Below are 21,305 nucleotides of genomic sequence, written 5' to 3'. Positions count from 1 at the left end.
AGCTTATTATTTCAACTTGTTAAATCGCAGTAATACACCAGGCCTTAACACTGGGGTAGTTAAAGGCTTTCCTGAAGAAATGTTATTCATACAAAATGTGTTGGCTTTAGAGTCAATGTAGCAGCCACATTTCTGTTTGAAAATATTAGTCCTAACCTGACCTTCATTAACTGTATCCATCACAAGTAACCGCCTACACTGAAGAAAAATGCAGTGATGGGTGAAACACCACAGAAAGGAGCTCAGTTTGAACAAGAATACTTGGCAAGAAAAACCATGTTAGAAACTTTGGTGGAGGAGACAAAGAAAACTGAACTCGAACTTGTTCCTGCTGATTATTGCTATGGTTGACCTGAAGATGTAACCTGTAATTTTTAAAATGACAGAAAATTGAAAATCTTCAACTTCTGTTTAATTTCTGTGGTCACTTACTGGTGAAACCCCAACAATCAGACAATTGTGATTGCTGGGGGATTATCAGGAATACTATAGGCTCTTTACCTTACATTACAATGCACTTTGAGGCAACTGTTATTGTGATCAATGCGACACAGCTAAAGAAACATTAGCTGGTGCCCTCCAAGAAGCTCCAATCTGGTTTTGTAATCATAAGGTGTTAAAGATATTATGATGAGATGAATATAAAGGCCATGACACAGTTTCAGCTGCAGCAGAAAGGAATGAAATGAAGGTAGAGTTTGAGGTAAATTGACAAAATATCAGTAGAGAATCCAGGGCCAGGCCCTCTGCTGATGGAAAAAAAACAAGTGGAAGGTTGGCGCAGCTCTCACACACATATGATCATTATGGTTTTTTTTTTGTTGTTGTCTTTGCCTCACAGTTACCATTCACAGAGTAAAAAACCCATCAAGCATCAACATCTGTCCTCTGAGGTACTTTGAGACACAGGAGCTGTGTCAGAGACCAGAGATGTACTGCAGGACATTTTGTGTGAGAAATGAAGAACCATCACTGTGAGCGACTCAGGTAGAAGTTTTGATTTAAAAACACCAACCCAAGACTCACCCTTGATTCTTCAAATATTCATTTTATTCAAACCAAGTACACACATTTCTGTTATTATCTAAAGTGAACAGAAATGCAAGAATTCTGAATCAACAACAGTCTTACTTCAAGCATCCAGACAGATTCATTAGATGGTATCAGGTTCTGAGTTTAGAGAGTCTGACAAGATGCTGTTACCGGAATGTAGAGTGTAGTGGGGAAAGAATATATGTAGCAGCCACACATAAGCATATCAGTAGAATAGGAAAAGGGTATGATTGTGTTTTTATTATTTGAGATAACACATTTTGGCTTGTCGGCTAAGCAGTTACAAATTATTGCATATCAGTATCAAAACTCAGGTCCTCCAGAATAGGAGTGTGTATGGAATATAGTGCAGGTACTCTTTTCATCAGCATCCCTGAAAGCATGATTCTCCTCAACAGAGTTTAGTTCACCTAACTCATCTGCTCTATGCTAACATTCAGCTTTCTGGTTACTTTTGGGGAGTTATTGCTAACTTCTGTTTACTTAAATAAACTAGATCCATCCAGCCGAGAGATAGTAATCCCTTACTTTACTCGTTACTTGAAAAAAGTAATCAGATTACAGTAACGCGTTACTGCCAATCTCTGGTTAGGAGATCCTGGATGAGATGTCCTTTGTTCGTAAGTGAACGGATATTAAGCAGGCCGAAGTTGACAGAAGTACTGTCGGACTGGATGAGAGTGTTGGCCGACCTAGGCAGGTTAGCCAAAACATTGTGGTCAACAGACCTGCCGGGGTTCCGTTGAGAGCGACCAGAGGTGGACCAGAAGGACTGAATTGGCTTGGAATTATCCTGATGGAAATACCGACGGGAGCCCCGATGTACGTATTTTCGACGAGGGAGGAAGGCAATGTCCGTGTGGAGATGAAGAGCAGCCAGCGGCGGAGCAGCCAGGGAGAAGCGGAGCCGGAGGAGCTCATCAGCTGTATACTGATGGAGTCCAGTGCCGAGTCAGTAGATCGATGACATAAAGATCCAGACCCACACAGACAGTGTATAGATCCTGAAAAGCCACATCATGGACAGGAACATTCATAAAATACACCTAAACTTGGACCCTAATGCTCCATGTAGCTCCTCTGTCTTAACTCCACCCCCTTCTCACTTCCTCTGTTTTTCAACTTCCGTCTTTAACTGATATTGCTGATCTCATCCACAAATCAAAGCCTTCTACCTGCCAGCTTGAGCCTATCCCCACTGTCCTTGTCAAAGCCTGTTTACCCCCTCTCCTTCCCCTCATATCTGCTATTATTCACTCTTCACTCACCACTGGAACTGTTCCTGCTTCCTTCAAAGTTGCCGCTATTACCCTAATCCTGAAAAAAACAGGTCTAGATCCCAACAACTTTAATAATTTCCGTCCTATCTCCAATCTACCATTCCCCTCAAAAATTCTTGAAAAAATAGTTGCTTCACAAGTCCATCTACACCTAACTGATAATAACCTTTACGAACAGTTCCAGTCTGGTTTCCATCCTCTGCATAGCACCAACACTGCTCTTATAAAAATAACAAATGATCTTCTTATGGCAGCTGATTCTGGTCTCCTCTCCATCCTTATTCTCCTTAATCTGAGTGCAGCCTTTGACACCATCTCTCATCCCATTCTTCTTAGCAGATTAGCTTCTGTTGGTCTCTCTCATACTCCATTAGCCTGGTTTAAATCATACCTGTCTGACCGCACTCAGTTCATTCAATTAAAATCCTTCACTTCTCAGCCTTCTCCTCTATCTACTGGGGTGCCCCAGGGATCTGTCCTTGGGCCCCTTCTTTTCATCATTTACCTTCTTCCACTCTGACATATTTTTCGTAAATATAATATTCAGTTCGACTGCTATGCCGATGACACCCAGCTTTACCTCTCTACCAAACCCGATTCTACTCTTCCTCCACCCTCCCTTACCCCCTGCTTAGCTGAACTCAATTCCTGGTTCTCCTCCAACTTTCTTAACCCTTTAGAGCCGGTCGGAGCGGGCACGCTCTGTTTTGCGTAACTATTTTTAAATCCCGGTAGCTCTGCAACCACGTAAGCTAGCATAATAATTTTTTTTGCATATGAAACCGGAGGAGTTGTACTTACATCTTATGCCATCAGCTTCTCCTAGGTCACCTTTTCCTTCCACATATAGCTTTGCAAAAACTGCATAAAAAGCACTTGCAGCAACAAAAGCATAATATTCCAGAAACACGCTTTGCCGATCCGATCAGCTGTTCATAACACTTCCTACGTTGGAATAGACGTCAGCACGAACTTTTGCATGTCTGCCATTACCTGCCCGAAACCGGAAGTGACGTCATTTTCGCGGAAATGTATTTTTTTTTTTTTTTTTTTACCATCAGGGCCTCAGGGCCTATACTGGTATTTTTAAAAGTTATCTTTGACTTTATGACTTTCTGTGTCTTTTCTGGGATGCTTAGGACTCACATTGCACTGCTGGAAATAGTTTATTTTGATGCATATGCTGCTTTTTTGCAAATTTGCACTATAATATTTATTTTCGTTTTTCCTGCAGTATATAAAAATTGGTGTATTTCAAAAATAAAACTATGAAGACACTCAAAATAAATTTCCTGTGGTAGGAAACTATTTTGTGCAACTTTTTTGTATTTACAGTTTTATGGGATAAGCCTCTTAAATTTCTCTAACTAGAAATATATGTTAAAAAAGCAAAAATGATTTTCAATTTTTTTGTAGTTTATTGCACTTTTTTGCAATTTATGTAATTACTATGCACTTAATGAATACATATTATTAAAATCTGGGCTATAATTGTTGTATTGATGTATAGCAACTTGAAATGTTCCCAAAAATGGCACCACACCATGTAAAAATATAATATAAGCTCTGGCAGACTTGGTTCTATGGTAGGTCTTAAAGGGTTAAACTCAACAGCAATAAATCAGAACTTCTCCTGGTCGGCACTAAACGATTGCTATCCAGAATTAACAATTTCTCTCTCACCATCAATAATTCGCTGGTCCCTATCTCTCCCTCTGTGAAAAGCTTGGGTGTCATTCTTGATAGCACATTATCCTTTAATTCACATATCAATAATGTCACACGTGCAGCATATTTTCAACTCCGTAATATCAATCGCCTCCGCCCTTTCCTCACTCCTCATGCCACTGCCATTCTCGTCCATAATCTTCTTATCTCTCGAATTGATTACTGTAACTCACTATTATTTGGCCTTACACAAAAATCTATTAACAAGCTCCAACGTGTCCAGAACTCTGCTGCTCGTATTATTACTAACTATAGGACAGAGGTGCAACAACTAGAGTCATGGTGCCACGACAATAACTTGGTCTTAAACACCAAAAAGACCAAGGAGATCATTGTAGATTTCCGGAAGAGGGGTCATAACAACCATCTGCCTCTCTTCATTGGCAGTGAGGCGGTGGAGAGGGTGAGCAGTTTTAAATTCTTGGGGGTAACTGTGACCGAGGACCTGTCCTGGGGCAACCATATCACCTCAGTTGCACGGAAGGCCCAACAGCGCCTCTACTACCTGAGGAGACTGCGGAGCGCACACATTCCCAGATCTCTGATGTTGAACTTCTACAACTGTGCCATCAGCAGCGTTCTGACGTATGGATTTCTAGTGTGGTTCCCCAGCTGCACCAAGGCCGATCAGCAAGCACTCCAGCGGGTGGTGAAAGAAGCTGGCAGAATTATTGGAACAAGTCTGCCAGAGATCAGTAATATCTTCCCCACTCGCTGTCTGAGGAGGGTGCACAGTATCCTGCGGGACCAACATCACCCTGCGCGCCACCTTTTCCATCTGCTGCCCTCAGGGAGAAGGTACAGGTCTATACAGGCCAGAACATCCAGACTGGCCAACAGCCTGTATCCACAGGCTGTGAGGCTCCTGAACTCTCTGCCCCCCTCTCACGGACAATAACCATATCCAACTTCTTAATAGCAATGAACTGGTCTGCATTGGTGCATCATATCTTTATTCTCTTCCCCCTCCTGCCCCCCCCCCCCCCCCTCTTTCTTAAATAGATAACTATCATATCTGATATCATATCTCACAGTACAATAATATTGAATGGGTTGCATTGTTGTATTTTGTCATGTTTCTCAGGTCTTTGTCTGAATTTCTACGAACATTATTGCTAAGGATTGTCTTATTGCATTGGAGTCACACTGGGTTAAATATGTACACTTGGGTTTTAAGGGGTATTTATTATTTTCTTCTTTTTTTTGGGTTGTATGGAAGCCCCAAACGCAATTTCATTGTTCTTGACAATGACAATAAATAAATAAATAAATACTAATACTAAATACTAAATACTAGGACTTCCTCTACCCACCACATCTCCCCAATCCTGAAGCAGCTTCACTGGCTCCCGGTTAAATTTCGCATCCATTTTAAAATAGTCCTTTATACAAGGCTATTCATTCTCTCTCTCTCTCCACCATACCTCTCCGATTTAGTACAGATGAACTTCCCATCCCGGTGCCTCAGATCTTCATCTTCTCTTTCTTTCTCTGTTCCTTCCGCTCGTCTGATTACAATGGGGGGCAGGGCTTTTAGTTGCTCTGCCCCTCGACTTTGGAATTCCTTACCCCATGACCTCAGAAATATTAGTTCATTCCCTCTTTTTAAGTCCACCCTCAAAACTCATCTGTTTAAAATTGCTTATGTTTAAACCTCTGTATGCTCTTAACTTTTTTCTGTTATTCTTGTTATTGTGTATATTTCCAGTTTTTGTGTTTTTATCTGTTGTACAGTGTCCTTGGGTGCTTTGAAAGGCGCTATTTTTAAATAAAATGTATTATTATTATTATTATCTGTGAAAAGCAGAGATTAGATTCTGAGACCTTTTGAAATTCTGTCCATAAAATTATGAATAGAATTGGTGACAAAGGGCAGCCCTGGCGGAGTCTGACACCCACTAGAAATGAGTACTACTTATTGTTGGCTATGCTGACCAATAGGGATTGAAGACACCCCATACTCCAATAGCACTTTCCACAGAAAACACTGAGGGACATGGTCGAATGCCTTCTCCAAGTGTACAAAACACATATAGAGTGGATGAGCAGTCCCATGCCCCCTCAAGTATCTTGAAGAGAGTAAAGAGCTGGTCAAGTGTTCTGCGACTGGATGAAAAATGCATTGTTCCTCCTGCATCCGAGGTATGACTAATGGACGGACTCTCTTTTCTAGCATAGACATTCTCAAGGAGGCTAAGGAATGTGATCCCCTCATAGTTAGAGCACACCTTCCTTTCCCCCTTCTTGAAGATTGAAACCCCTACCCTGATGTGCCAATCTAGAGGTACCCACTCTTCATCTCTGAGCAACATTGTAGAGGTGTGTCAACGAAGACAGTCCTACAACATCGAGAGCCTTCAGGAACTCAGGATGAACCTCATACACCACAAGGGCCCTGCCACCAAGGAGTTGTTTAAATGCTTCAGTGACCTCACCCCCAGTGATGGATTAATCATCCCCCTCATCCTCAGATTCTGCTTCCTTGTGTCAGTGGGATTAAGGAGGGGCTCGAAGTGTTTCTTCCGATGCTCAACAATATCCTCAGTTGAAGTCAGCAGAGCTCCATCCTGACTAGACAGTGCAGGGAGAGCACCGCTTGCCCCTCCTGAATCAGCTAAGGGTTTCCCGGAATCTCTTCGAAGTCTGAAAGTCTTTTTCCATGGCCTGTCCAAACTCTCGAAGTAAAACTTTTGTGAGAGTGACACAAAAGGGAAGGCACTTTAGAGGTAACATTTCATTTCACAGAAAATATGAAATATAAAGTATTTTCTTTAAGTTTTAACATATAAACATTTAATAAAAGCTAACTCTGAGCTTGACCTCTTTTTTTCCTAAGCAAATTTAACCAGGGTCATCAATGCACTTTCTAGATTAAATACATTTTAAAATGCTAAATAAATGTCAGTAAAGCAGCCATAAAGTAACATCAATACTGTTCATTTTTCAAAAACGGAGCTTTCAGTGTTGTGCTCTAAGTGAGCAGGGTACCTCAAGCCTTTCCGGGTGTTTGTAATTGAGGAGGACAAGAGGAACCGAGTATGGCAGACATCAAGTATCTCTGCAACTCTCAGAAATGAGCAAATGAAATGCACACCCTCCTTTGTCAACACAGTTGGAGACAAGTCTTCTATTTTGAGTCAGGATGTAGTAAAAATGGTGGAAAGGTTATTATGACTGAGATTTGAAACTTAGGGGTCATCTGCAGTGCAGTTTGCTTTCATTGCACTTAACTGTTTCTGGAAAGAGAGAAGGGACAAATGTGAGAGAACATTTAGAAAAAAGTAAATTGACAATTGCTACAAAGTACTGGCTTTACTGTGGTGCAAGTTGGTCAACAATAGAAACATCAGAGTCTCACAGATGTGTTATCAGTTTTGTGAATCACTTTTGCTGTAAGGTTTAAGGTTTAAGACATAAACCTGGCAAATTGATCCAATTTTGTAGTGGTAGTTGAACATGTTTATACTGTAGATTACACAACCGGGAATGAACAAACAGTGCACACTTCTTATTACCAACTTTTTTGTCTCTGTTTATAGTCTGTAAGCACAGTTGGCAAGTAAATACTACACTATATATCTTACAGTACAAATACTTTGTTCCCGTTTTTCAGTAGAATTTTTAGGTACCTGCACTTTGATTCTGTATTTATTTTTCTAACTTTTTATTTTTTGTCCTTACAGGTTAACACAAATATCTGCCCATATGGAAAAGAAATAGTAAAAACTTATATGTGATTACTCATGAAAGTGGCCACTTTCTCATTACTTTCATACATTGTTTTAGTAAGTATTCAAAACATACAAGTTTCATTATATCATTTTTCAAGGGATCTTATATCTGTTTTCACTCTTATATGCTTTTCATACAAGTTTCACACAAGACAGATACAAACTTTTTAAGATTTATATATATCTTTTCCATATGGGTGTATTCTATCTACGTATCTATCTATGTATCTCTATTCTTTACACTTTTCACATATTGTTAAACGTCTTGTAAAACCAACTGAAGTTGAACATTATTCAAAGGTGGCAGTTTAGTGCAGGATAAACAGATTAGTTTGCTGTACTCTGATGAACTTAAAGTAAAATGCTGCACTTGTGCACGGTGGCTGTGTTGTTCATGGTCAATGTTAAAGTACATCAACTACGACAGAAATTAATCTGAATTTAGACTGATTATGCTTAGATTCATTCATTGAATTGAACTTTATACCAACTGTTGCATCATAGTGTTTATGTAGGGAATGAAAATTAGTCAAGATAGTTTGTGAAACATCTGCTTACATCTTCCAGAATTCAGATGTGTAAATCCACAAAGAGCTGTAAACTTCAGAGCACCAGCAGCACAGGTCAGCTGATCAAAGCTTGAACTGGAGCTCACAACCGACATGACTGAGTAAAGAACTTTGATCAGTATTTCAGATTTTATATTGTTTTAAACAGGATTATTCAGAATATTTTTAACACAACTATATATACTTCTGCTTATAGTAAAGAATGTATGTTTGCCATCTCTGTAGCTATGAGATCTTCAGATCCTCTTTAGGCAGCACAGAATATTTTTAAAGCCTTTTTCTGTTTCCTGCAGTTTCTAATTTACATAAAGATTCCCACTCTGACTCTACACACAGATTCAAGCACACATACAAACAACTAATATCATTAAAAGGTAATTGTAAATACACTATAAATAATATTCATACCGTTTGAATAAACACTAAAGGATACAAGATGCACACACTTAACACATATCTGTCATTCACACATACTGTGAGGCAATTTAGCCCAACCACACACACCCTCGCACACAATCGCCCTACTACTATCTCTGTTGGTGTTCAAAATTCCCGTGGAGTTTATGCTTCCGGAACCCAATTATGCCTCACTAGCAAATTAGCCACCATTAGCGAGGCACCAGCATGCATCTCCAGGGGAGAAAGAGAGGCCTTTATCTCGTCTTATGGCCTGCTTTCCTGCTCACCAAAATACTGATTAGCTCATAATTCACACTAATGCAAAGGCAATTGCACTTCAACTCTCCACACTCTCATAATAGTCAAGCATGTGCTGGAGATATTAAGATATTAGATAGCTCACACCATTCTGTGTTTTTTTGGAGTGGGGCCAGTTCTTGAGTTAGCTTTCTTGTACATATATGATCAAGTGTCACATTATTTCAAGTTTTTCGAAATGCATGAGTGGAGTAAGCTAGAGAGAGCGAGAGAAATAGATTTGTGAATAACTCCAGTGAAATACCTGTATTAGCTGAAGTTAATGTACCATGAATGTACTGAGAATCCACGGGACATTATCAGTATATGGCTATATGTTTGCAAAAAATATCAGATTACAGAAGTAATATTTACCACAAGCGCAATTCCTCTTCAACTGTGCATGACGGGCCTTTTATAGACAAATAAAAGCATAAATAATTATAGTTTTTTGGAAAAAGCTTTTACACTAATTCTAGATAATATGACACACGGACACAGGGATGCTAATGTCATTTTAATAAAAAGACTAAAAGCTTAGAAATATTTTCTTTGTTGGATTCTTGGGCACTGATAATAGTCTGCAAGACATCAACAAGAGTGTGTTATGCTTCACTTCAAATGTGGAACCAAAGGCAAAAAGTTGACTTTATTTTAAAGCTAATAATAAAAGTGAAACGCAACAAAGGTGACTGAATCAAAAGGTACGAAACTAAAAGCCTCACAAGGAACAGGAAATGGGGTTATGGAAAGCTGACACAAGGAAATACAGTAAAACAAACAGTCCAACAGAGACAAGGAGGAAGACAAAGAGGCAGGAGATACAAGTCAAAGCATCTAAAAGGTAATACAGTGTAACTAAAGCACAACATACTGGAATGACAATAAACCACAAGCAAATGAAAGAAAGTGCTAATTTAAGGGAAACCCACATTCTAAAAAACAAAACCAAAAACTCTATTACATTATTACAAGAAGTCAGACTCATTAATAAAATAATAATAAAAAATATATGCCATGAGTGTTTTCAGAAACTTTTAAAACTCTATGCCCGTTCTCAGTTAAAACTCTTTACTTTGCTTAGTTGTGATCCCTTGGTGTCGCATGATAATACTGCACCATTTAGTGTGATTTATTTAATCTGGACATTTACCACCATGAAATGATCATGGTTTATTATAAACAAATGCTTATAAACAACAACAAATAATAATAATAAACAATCGATAGCCTTGCAAAACTAACTAAACCAAATAGTTTTATTGTCCAAACTTATTAAAAAAAATGTGTGTGAAATTATACTTGCATGAAATAATATGAAAACCCTGTAATCTAAAATGTGAAAGAAATTCCCGTCTACTCGATGACTTTGTAGCGACTTACAAGCTTTGGTTAAAATTACTGTGCAAAGCTGTTGTTTCTGCTATTTTGACTGTTCTGTAAAATTCCATAAAGCAAAGGCACAGCAGCCTAAAGCAGTGTATTGTGTTTTACCATAATTCTTGTCGTACAGGATTTGCTGAGACTGTTCCTTTTTCTGCACTTTGGGGAGTAGGCTATTTTCCAAAACTGGAAATTCTGTAGTAGTTTAGTATGTTGGCAGATCTGTGTCCATCTAACAGACGTGAGTCTATGTTTACTCTGTTTCTTTGGTCTAGTCTCCACCAAATCAGAGGGGAAAAGATGGCTCTCAGGTCGCTATTTGCTCTTTTAATTTTGTTCGGTTTGACACTATGGCTTTGCTATTCTGGGTAACAGAATTAACTATTAATGTAAAAAATATTAATTAGAACAGCTTTAAACGAACTTGAAACTGTTAATTAATTTTGCTAAAGTTTTCAAGTTGGATTAATTTAGAAGTGCTGACTCATTTAAGTCATCACCGTTAACTTATTCTGCAAACAACGTGTGGTAATTTCCAAAGTAAGTTCCAAAATGCAACCTTTCTTTGCCTACATAAATATAGAAACAGCTGTACAGATAGAGTTTAATCTCAAATGTATAAGGTGGAACAGAAAATACCCTTTCTTTAAATTCTACCATTTTAAGTACCAAGACATAAAATCAAGTCCTTAAAATTAGGTAAGTACAACTTCAGGTGAGCTACAAAAAATTACATATTACACAATGTCATTATTTACTCGACCAAAAGAAAAAAAAAAGCCAAAATCCAGAAGCAATATAGGAATAAAGAGGGTAAAGTAACAGCTAAAAGCTGCTAATGAGATGCATGTGTTTCACTGATCATCAAGTGTGACCACCTCTACAGGATGGGCCATTTACATTGATACACAGTAATAACATGGGAATGGTCATGAAAGAATAAAGTTACGTAGAAACCAAGCACACCATTGTTTTTCTTGTGACATTACCAATAAGTTTAATGTGTCACATGGCCCTCTTCCTATTGAAAAAACAAAAGTTGTATCCAAGATGGCCGACTTCTAAATGGCCACCATGGTCACTACCCATCTTGAGGAGTTTGCCCCCTCACATATACTAATGTGCCACAAACATGCTATTACGGTGTATCCATATAAATGGCCCACCCTGTATAAAAGCAGAGGTTTATCAGTTTGCAGGTCAATCTATGGACTTGTCCAAACAATCTTAAGTTCATTATTCTGCAATGAGAAAGAAAAGTCTTACCAGGAGTGAATGTCCCAGCAAAGTGACATGTCAGACCATGCAATGCACAGAGAAATTACAAAGAATCCAAGCTTGCGCTATATCTCAGACTCTACAGGCCTCAGTGAACATACTAAGTGTTGAAGTTGATGACAATAATATATTTAGGAAAAGACCGAACAAGTATCAATTGTTTGGAAAGATTTACAGGAGAATGTTTCTTCTCTCTATCTATAGGACATGGCAGTGTTAGAGCTGAAAATGCTGTTTTTTATTATTTTTCTATACACACAATGCAATGTGCTCATAAACGAGTTGGCGCTTCATGTTTTGAGGGTCAAAAGCCACATCCAGCGCTATGTTTGGGCTGAAATATTGAGAATGGACGTGGCATGCTTGAGGGTCTTTTTTGCTACGTGCTTACACATCACACTTGATAATGATTAGAATGATATTCTCTGGACCAAAGGGAGTCCAAACAGAATGTCCTGAACCAGATATATAGAATCAGTACTAGGATAATATTAAAATAATCAAGGCTAGTCCAGGAGGTGTTTTCATGTCTGTCTTTGGGAAAAACGAGCAGATAACGAGGTTGGGGGTGAGCGAAGAGGAGACAAAATGGAGACATCAGGCTGGTTCTGGAAGAAGACAGACATAATAATAATTTGTTATTGTTGGGTTATAAAACCTGTACAGGGTCATCCTTGGTGTGAAGACAGATGGCTGTGTTCACATCGAGGTCCAGCGCTGTAACTTGTAATTTCAACTGCCGAAGCAAGTTAAATCCTTTTTAAGTAACAGATATTTCTCCTGTGCTTCCTTCAGAAGAAATATGAACACAACAGCAGCACACTTTGGGTTTGCAAAGTTGCATCTGAACAAACCATAAGACTTTTAAAACAGGGAGCAAAGTGTCAAATGTTTGGCATATGGCAAAAAACAAACACAGCATATCACTCCAAACGTTTTATACCAGCTGTGAAACACGGTGGTGGAGGGCTCTTGATTTAGGCTTGCATTGCAGCCACAGGTCCTGGGCACCTTGCTGTCACTAAGTCAGTCATGGCTTCTGTATACCAAAGTATTCTACAATCAAATGTGAGGCACTTTCTGTGTCAGTAACTTCAATAGCTTGCAGAAAAAGATGGTTCTACAAGCTATTGAATCATGAGGTGTACAGGTTTTTGGCGTTTTCTGTATTTTGGATTCATTTTCTAGCCATCCGACCCTAGACAGGTTGGACTAACACCAAAGCCATGTCCACACTAATACATTTTCGTTTGAAAACGCATCTTTTTCTCTCCGTTTTGGCCTTCCGTCCACACTGAGATGGTGTTTTTGGTCAAGGAAAACTGAGCTTTTTGAAAACGCTCTCCAGAGTGGATACATTTGAAAACGCCGCTTTCACGTGGCAGCGTGGACAGCGAAGCCGGAGCCTTTTTGAAAACAATAACGCATTTTAGTCATTTGTTGCAGTCATGTGACCAATTAAACTAAGATTACGGAGGGCATTATACAGCAGTTGTTTTGTTTGCTCTCAATTTTGACAGCCCTGTCAAAGATTAATATCAGTTTGTTATATGCTCCACATAGTGTCATGGTCCTGGGTCGTTGACCCAGCGTTTTGTGTTTTGTGACTATTTCCCTCTGTTCTAGTTATTCTGTGTCCTCCCCCCTTGTGTCCGGTTCGGGTTCTAGATTTCCTGTTTTACTTTGTAGGTCTGTGTCTCGTTATGCCCATTAAGTTCCAGCTGTGTCCCCTCCTGTGTGCCATTTCCTCATTACCTGGTGTGTGTATTTATAGTTGGTGTCTGCCTGTGCTCCTCGTCGGGTCGTCTGCACTCATCCGTGTATTTCTGCGTATCTCTGCATTCATCTGCGTTCCATGGTGTCCTGTCTCTGCGTCCCTCTGCCCCGCACCCCCTTTGTACGGTCTCAGGTTTGCTATTTAGTTTCTCCCAGTTTAGGTTTCCGTTTGTAAAGTACTCATACCTCGTTGCCTGTTTTTGTCACCACCACCTTTGTAAATAAAACATCACTCGTATCATCAGTTTGCTGCATCTTGGGTCCTCCTTTTCCTCCACACCACACGGCTCCCTCCGCCAGCCGTGACAGTACGACCCGACCAAACATGGACCCAGCAGCATCCGCACCGTCCCAGGAGTTTCGGGAGGAAGTGATCGACAGCGTCTCCAGGTTGGTCAACCTGTGGCTGGAGCATGAGGAGGAAGAGCTTCACCACGCTGTAGAAGCTAGGCTACAGCAGCTGATGTCTGCTCACTGCTGGCTACTCGACTCTCTTCACCCGCTCGCACAGGACTTCATCCTTAACGAACTTCACCTCCACCCTCCAGCCGCTACCGCTTCCCAACCCAGCCCGGCGGTGAAGATTTTGCCCGGCCCGCCGGAGGTTTTGCCCGGCCCGCCGGAGGTTTTGCCCGGCCCGCCGGAGGTTTTGCCCGGGAGGAAGCGACGATCGCGTCGTCGGCGCGTCGCCCCACAGCCGGAGGTTGGGACTTCAGAACTGCCGGCTGTGGTGAGTGGAAAAGACACTCCGTCTGTTTCGCCAGCTCGCATGACTGTTTATTCCGGGGCTGTGTTTGTTGAGCCAGCTGCCCAGCCGGTAGCTCGGTTAGCTGCCCTGCAGCCGCTACCTCAGTTAGCCACTCAATCTCCACCTCCATTACAGTCACAGCCAGACCTATTAGACACCTTGTTACAATCCGTGGCTCAGTCAATAGCTCAGTTGGCAAGAGACTCATCAGCGTTATTACCAGCTCAGCCACCATCTTCACCAGCTCCGCCTGTACTACAAGTCCAGTCCATCCAACCGGAAAAGCACTGTTTTTCACCTGTTCATGTCAAGCAGAGAGACACACCACATAACGCAGTAGTCAGTCCGCAACAGCTGGCCAGCCCAGAGACTGTGACGCACTCCAGGGCCTCCCCAGAGGCTGGGTCCCAGCCCCCGGCCGACTCTGGACCCCTGGAGGTTAAGAAGCCAGCTGAGGACTGCATCCGGCTGTCGCTGCCTGAGCTGAGTCGATGCTCTGTGCAGCTGCAGTCTGCTTTGTGTTTGCCAGAGGCCCGTGCGCCTGCTGGTTCTGATCTGTTCCTGCCAGAGGCCCGTGCGCCTGCTGGTTCTGACCCGTACCTGCCAGAGGCCCGTGCGCCTACTGGCTCTGTTCTGTGCCTGCCAGAGGCCCGTGCGCCTGCTGGTTCTGAACTGTGCCTGCCAGAGGCCCGTGCGCCTGCTGGTTCTGAACTGTGCCTGCCAGAGGCCCGTGCGCCTACTGGTTCTGACCTGTGTGTTCCAGGGGCCCCGGTGCCCACTGGTCCAGAGACTGTTTTCGCTGGGGGGCCCGAGGAGCCCGTCCAGCCTCCTGCTTCGCCTGCTGGGGGGCCCGAGGAGCCCGTCCAGCCTCCTGTCTCGCCTGCTGGGGGGCCCGAGGAGCCCGTCCAGCCCCAAGACCCATCATCGCCACCAGCTGCAGCCTCTGTGTCTCCATCCTCGCCAGCTGCGGCCTCTGTGTCTTCACCCACGCCGTCGCCTGGTCCAGCCACTACTTCACCCACGCCTGGCCCGGCTTCAGCTTCTGCTTCACCCACGCCTGGCCCGGCTTCAGCCTCTGCTTCACCCACGCCTGGCCCGGCTTCAGCTTCTGCTTCACCCACGCCTGGCCCAGCCTCTGCTTCTGCTTCATCCTCGCCTGGCCCGGCTTCTGCTTCACCCACGCCTGGTCCGGCCTCTGCTTCTGCTTCATCCTCGCCTGGTCCGGCTCCAGCCTTCGTGTCTTCAGCATCGCCTGGCCCGGCTCCAGCATCCTCGTCAGCATTGCCTGGTCCGGCTTCTGCTTCAGCATCCTCATCAGCTGCCTCGTCTGGTCCAGCCTCTGCTTCGGTCTCGTCTGGTGCTGCGACGGCCACGCCACCTTCGGGTCCCAAACTGCCGCCTCGACATCGGCGGTCATCTGCCAGGCCGCTGGTGGAGCGTCATCGTCAACATGGACGACCTCCTAGACGCCGCCGCTGCCTTCCGCACGGTCGGCCTCCAGACTTGTGTCATCGCCGCCGTTGCCGTCCGCACGGTCGGCCTCCAGACTTCTGTTATCGCCGCCGTTGCCGTCCGCACGGTCGGCCTCCAGACTTCTGTCATCGCCGCCGTTGCTGTCCGCACGGTCGGCCGCCTGAACGGTTTCCCTGTTGCCGCCGCTGCCGTGTGCACGGGCGGCCCCCTGAACTGCCTCCACTCCGCCACCGCTGCCTTCCGCTCGGTCGGCTTATGGATCTGCGTCGCCGACGTGGCCGGCCTCAGAAGATAAACTGTCCTGGACTTCTGAGCTGTGAGCCTCTGGGCCGGCCTCCTGAACTGTGTTTTGTCCTAGTACTCCAGCATGTGTGTTTTTGTTTTGGACAATTCCCTCGGTCCGCTGGAGCTTGTTTTGTTCGGTGTTGGTCCCTCCGTCCTGGGCCCCCGCCGCCCGCCCTGGGTTGGTCGTCTGTTTTTGTTTTGGGCTGTCTGGTGCCAGCCCTTGGAGGGGGGGTACTGTCATGGTCCTGGGTCGTTGACCCAGCGTTTTGTGTTTTGTGACTATTTCCCTCTGTTCTAGTTATTCTGTGTCCTCCCCCCTTGTGTCCGGTTCGGGTTCTAGATTTCCTATTTTACTTTGTAGGTCTGTGTCTCGTTATGCCCATTAAGTTTCAGCTGTGTCCCCTCCTGTGTGCCATTTCCTCATTACCTGGTGTGTGTATTTATAGTTGGTGTCTGCCTGTGCTCCTCGTCGGGTCGTCTGCACTCATCCGTGTATTTCTGCGTATCTCTGCATTCATCTGCGTTCCATGGTGTCCTGTCTCTGCGTCCCTCTGTCCCGCACCCCCTTTGTACGGTCTCAGGTTTGCTATTTAGTTTCTCCCAGTTTAGGTTTCCGTTTGTAAAGTACTCATACCTCGTTGCCTGTTTTTGTCACCACCACCTTTGTAAATAAAACATCACTCGTATCATCAGTTTGCTGCATCTTGGGTCCTCCTTTTCCTCCACACCACACGGCTCCCTCCGCCAGCCGTGACACATAGCTTTTCTTCAGATTCTTTAATTCTCACTCACCTTTGCAACTTTATACTTTTGTGTTAATCGCAGCAACAACTCAACCTAATTGTCAATCCATTTAAAAAACTTGGTGCTTTTCCTCAACATTTCGCGATGTTTCAAAGAGCCAGAAAGTAAATAAACGGCAGACAGAAATGACGCAGCTCAAATCGTCTTACACTTCACCCATGCGCAATACAGGAACGTAACGTTTTCGATCGTTTCAGTCTGGATGAACAACTGTTCGGAAAAGCTTGAAAATGATAGTGTGGACGCGGAGTGTTTTTAGATGAAAAATTTCAAATTTATCTGGATTAGTGTAGACGGAGCCCAAGAGGCAGGGAATTGTTTGCACTCACATTCACACCTATCAGCAATAGCCAACCCCATTATCTACATGTCATTGAACTATGGGAGGAAGTTGAAGTACCTGGAGAGATTCTACTGTAGTTTTTGCTAAGTAAATAATTACACTGTGTTTTTTGGTCTGAGGTTGCATTTACCCCCTATTAAAGCATGCGAATGACTAGATGTGTTTTTAATATATTCTGTAATATAGAACCTTAGAATTAAAAGAGCGTATATTTTCTTTTTACCACCTTCTTCTAGTCTCTGCTTCTATTATCAGAAATAATTGCCTTCTTTTGAATATAAATAAACTAAATAATATTTACCCCAAGTTGCTCAAAGCATAGGGAAACTCAGCAGTGGTGTGCCTCTCCAGAAATCACGACCTGGTAATTCAATAAAATCCAAGCACTTTGCAGTGATCAGTTTCTTGTAGGTTTTTACTGTCCACATCTGCCAAAGAAGACGCTCGCAGCTAACTAACTTTGCAGCTCAGTCAGAGGGGGCCCCACTATTGTTTACATTCCGTTACACCATCACTAACAAGAGCCTCTTGTCACGGGCAGATGCAGAGTGATACAGCTAGTGGGTGTCGTTCAGTAGAAAGAAAATAGTTTCTGCATGAAACTGCTGACAAGGGCTGGCTCTTTTAGGCAGCACTTTTGTCTTTTGTTTTGTTTTTTTCAGTTGCTGCTGAAGGTGTTCATTTGTCTGGATGCACGCACAGCATGAACTCATAACCTGAGGAGTGGTGATGTACACAACTGACCTCCAATGCTCCTGTCACTCACTGAGGATTCTCCGTGGAGAAGAGACACCCTACTCGTCAGCACTACATGACAGAAAAACGTTAGTCAGAAGGATACAGAAATACTACATTACATTAAGCAGCTGTAAAATCAGCTGTTCCAGACATTTTTTATAAGCAAGGAACCCAGTTTTTACTCATATACTCTGACAGACTACAAATTAATTACTTGTTAATCACATTAGTGTTATTTTTGCATACGATTTTTGATCTTTTATATTGCCATTAATTATGCAAACTTTCTCTAGTGCATTTGAATTTCATAGCCTTCACAAGTATTCAGCTTGATGTGCAGTGGATTATATAGCAAGCTGTAAAAACCTTGATTTAGAGTAATTCTTTATTTTTAACTGAAGTTTTTGACTCACAGAAGATAAACTCTCCAAAGCTAAAAATCCACCTCATACTATGCTGAATATTCCTCTGAAACACATCTGTCAGCATATGCGGACAGCAGGAGCTCTCCTTTGATCAAGTGTCACGTTGGATGGCACTTGCTGTAATATGAAAATGGAACGAAAATTCAATTATCCGTGGCTTTGTTGTTGCATATTAATTATGCCTCAAAGTGGAAGTGGCAAAGAATAGTATGATGATGGATTTAAATAGATTCCAGAGCTATTGGGTGAATGTATTAACAGTGCTGAGGGTGTTTGTATGCTTGTTAAGGAAAGTGAGGGTTTACACGCATTTGTTTAAACAAAACTATGTATGCAGCCTAATAGAGATCAGTTACTGCGGAGGTCAACAAGGCTCTCAGGGGCTGGCGTCTCTTTGAAATCCAGAAAACATGAAGGGACTGTCATCATTTTAAATATGCTACTTCTCTTACTTTAGTTACTGACTGTAATATACTACTTTAAGATAGGCCGTCGTCTCACACAAACCCACAAAAAAGCCCTTTGGCTTCAGTGTCTTGACATTCCTACTCATGCCACCTCATCACATATGGATACTTGTGAAGGGACCCTACGGCATCACATTTAATAAACACACTGGATCTTTTCAACATCCGATTTTTAAATCAAACTAAAATCTGTTCTTGGAATAAACCAAGTTCTAGTCCCCATAACCGAACACGTTGGTGAAACGGAAAGTATCTCTGCAGGGGCAAAATCCTCTAACAGATCACATTTGATATCTTGGGATTTAGAAAGGGGATCATTTAAAGCTATTAGTGAGAAAAAACAGCTATCATGTACACATCGTTTATAGTTTTGTTTGTTTTGTTTAATAATGACTTTCTGAATTGCATTTCGTCTGCCTGGTGGAACCTCCCCTCTACTGCAACGAAACAAACATTTGTCCCTTTGATACCTCAAGCACAGATACAGCAGATGAGCAAATACCCGCATTCGTCAGTTTTATAACACTAATTAAATAAGTTACTCAAGGACATGCTCAGGAATAAACATATAAATTAAAACTTTTCATCCAGCTAAAATAAGAGGAAGACTGTTTTCCTGCAAGCTGTTGTCATAAAACTGAAACTAACATTTAGAGCTTCCGACTAATATTATTTGATATTATTGTTTTTCAGTTCCAGGAATTCATCCAATGGAAATTTTCACACTACTCTCACAGGAAATGTGCCATATGACCCATGTGAGTTCTATACAAAAGGGCATCAGCTGCAGTTTCTTTGAATTTCTGCAAACTTTCTCATTTGTCAGGGTGTAAGGGTTATGCTGACATACTCTCATTAATCTGAACAGGGATCATCAACAGAAAGCTTTTACAAAACTATCCAAAGGGCTTCTGGCTTGAACTGGCAAAGGTTGTCTTGAATACTTATCAGATATGACTTTTTACAATATTCCCAGCTCGTATCTTTACAGTTTGGGTTCTTCATGTTACTTCTTTTGTAGTCCCTTTAAACACCAATTATCTTATTCCTAAAATATAAGAAGCAACACACTCCACTATCAGTCTATCAAGTTACGGTTCAAGTTTCCTAACCACTATAAAGTTACACCCCAGTTTGCTGACTCTACATGGCTTTAGAAACCACTCATCAACTGTTATCAAAGGGCCTTAAGCATTTTCTCCTTTTTACCACCCACTTGCAGTGCTGTTTAAATTCATTAGATATGATGGAGTCTTTGAAGAGACTTTTCATCACTTTACATTGATGTGCTATTGCTTCCTTCCATAAGCATTTACTGTTCACCCCAGAGCCTTTCATGAGAAGCACACTAATCAATATCTGCTTCTATTCCCGCCCTCTCTCTGCAGATTTCAAGACAAGTTTAGGCTAAGGTGATATCAGGGATGGAACAAAGTCACTTGAAAGTAATTCAAACTTTGCCAGAGGCAACTAAACTGTCTGACATCTCGACACGCTGCAAAAGAGAAGAAATATACAGTTTTTCTTTAAGGTTAAAAAAGTAGCTCAAGCTAAACCTTGGTAGGTTTTGCAGTGTTGCATTGAGCACCTGAGGTGTGCATAGTTCTGTGTCTGTCTGCAGCATTTTATCAGCAGTTTACTGAGATCCCTTCTGTGCGTTTCTGAATGCATGCTCGACATCATGGTGCTGTGGGGTGTTCTTGCTGTTCCCATGGACCGTCAGGCTTACAAGTTTTAATTACATCCAACTTAACAAGACAAGACTTATGCCAATTGTAATTAGTACCTAACAGAACAGATCACCAAGGAGACAGCGAGTGTTGTAGATGTTAATGATAGAGCGGTTTATCTGCCTAAACACATAGATTGACTGATTAAACAAACAAACAAACAAAAAATATATATATATATATATATATATATATATATATAAATATATATATATATATATATATATATATATACATATAACCAATAACCTGCCTCAGTACTACATGGAGGCTCCTGTCAGGCATCATATCGGTTAAGATGAACAGGCACATGGGTCAATACATGAGCGGGGCACAGAAAGGGATTGGCAAGAATACCAGAGGCGCAAAACACCAGCTACTGGTAGACAGAACAGTCAGCCGAGACTGCAAGACCAGACTGACCAACCTGTGCACTGCCTGGATTGATTACAAGAAGGCCTATGACTCAATGCCCCACAGCTGGATACTGGAATGCCTAGAATTGTACAAGATCAATGGGACCCTAAGAGCCTTCATCAGGAACTCAATGGGGATGTGGCGTACAACACTAGAGGCCAACTCCAAGCCCATAGCACAAGTCACCATCAAGTGCGGGATCTACCAAGGAGATGCTCTGTCCCCACTGCTGTTCTGCATAGGCCTGAACCCCCTCAGTGAGATCGTTAACAAGACTGGCTACGGATACCGACTACGGAACGGAGCAGTTGTCAGCCACCTCCTGTACATGGATGACATCAAGCTGTATGCCAAGAGTGAACGAGACATCGATTCACTGAT

At 42.3% G+C, this 21,305-nt stretch overlaps 1 protein-coding gene across 1 annotated transcript; it reads left to right on the top strand.

Moving 5' to 3' along the window:
* The first annotated feature begins 13,819 nt into the window (after nucleotides 1–13,819).
* On the top strand, nucleotides 13,820–16,323 carry LOC146557217 (uncharacterized). Its single transcript, XM_085250187.1, has 4 exons — nucleotides 13,820–14,224; nucleotides 14,471–14,812; nucleotides 14,969–15,761; nucleotides 15,834–16,323. Exons 1-4 carry the CDS (start codon nucleotides 13,820–13,822, stop codon nucleotides 16,277–16,279), a joined length of 1,986 nt encoding a protein of 661 aa, XP_085106313.1. The 3' UTR covers nucleotides 16,280–16,323.
* The last annotated feature ends 4,982 nt before the right edge of the window (nucleotides 16,324–21,305 follow it).

Source organism: Mchenga conophoros, linkage group LG16 (genome assembly GCF_057382185.1).
Source record: "Mchenga conophoros isolate Kocher_MC1m ecotype Shallow Benthic linkage group LG16, M_conophoros_male_GT1.1, whole genome shotgun sequence".
NCBI lineage: Eukaryota > Metazoa > Chordata > Actinopteri > Cichliformes > Cichlidae > Mchenga > Mchenga conophoros.
The sequence above is the reverse complement of the archived record's forward strand: the minus strand, read 5'-3'. Positions and strand labels throughout refer to the sequence as shown.

Coding starts and splice junctions, on each gene's coding strand:
- LOC146557217 (XM_085250187.1), top strand. CDS start 13,820: ATGGACCCAGCAGCATCCGCACCGTCCCAGGAGTTTCGGGAGGAAGTG. Junction 14,225..14,470: donor CTTCAGAACTGCCGGCTGTG/GTGAGTGGAAAA, acceptor TTACCAGCTCAG/CCACCATCTTCACCAGCTCC. Junction 14,813..14,968: donor CTGATCTGTTCCTGCCAGAG/GCCCGTGCGCCT, acceptor TGCCTGCCAGAG/GCCCGTGCGCCTACTGGTTC.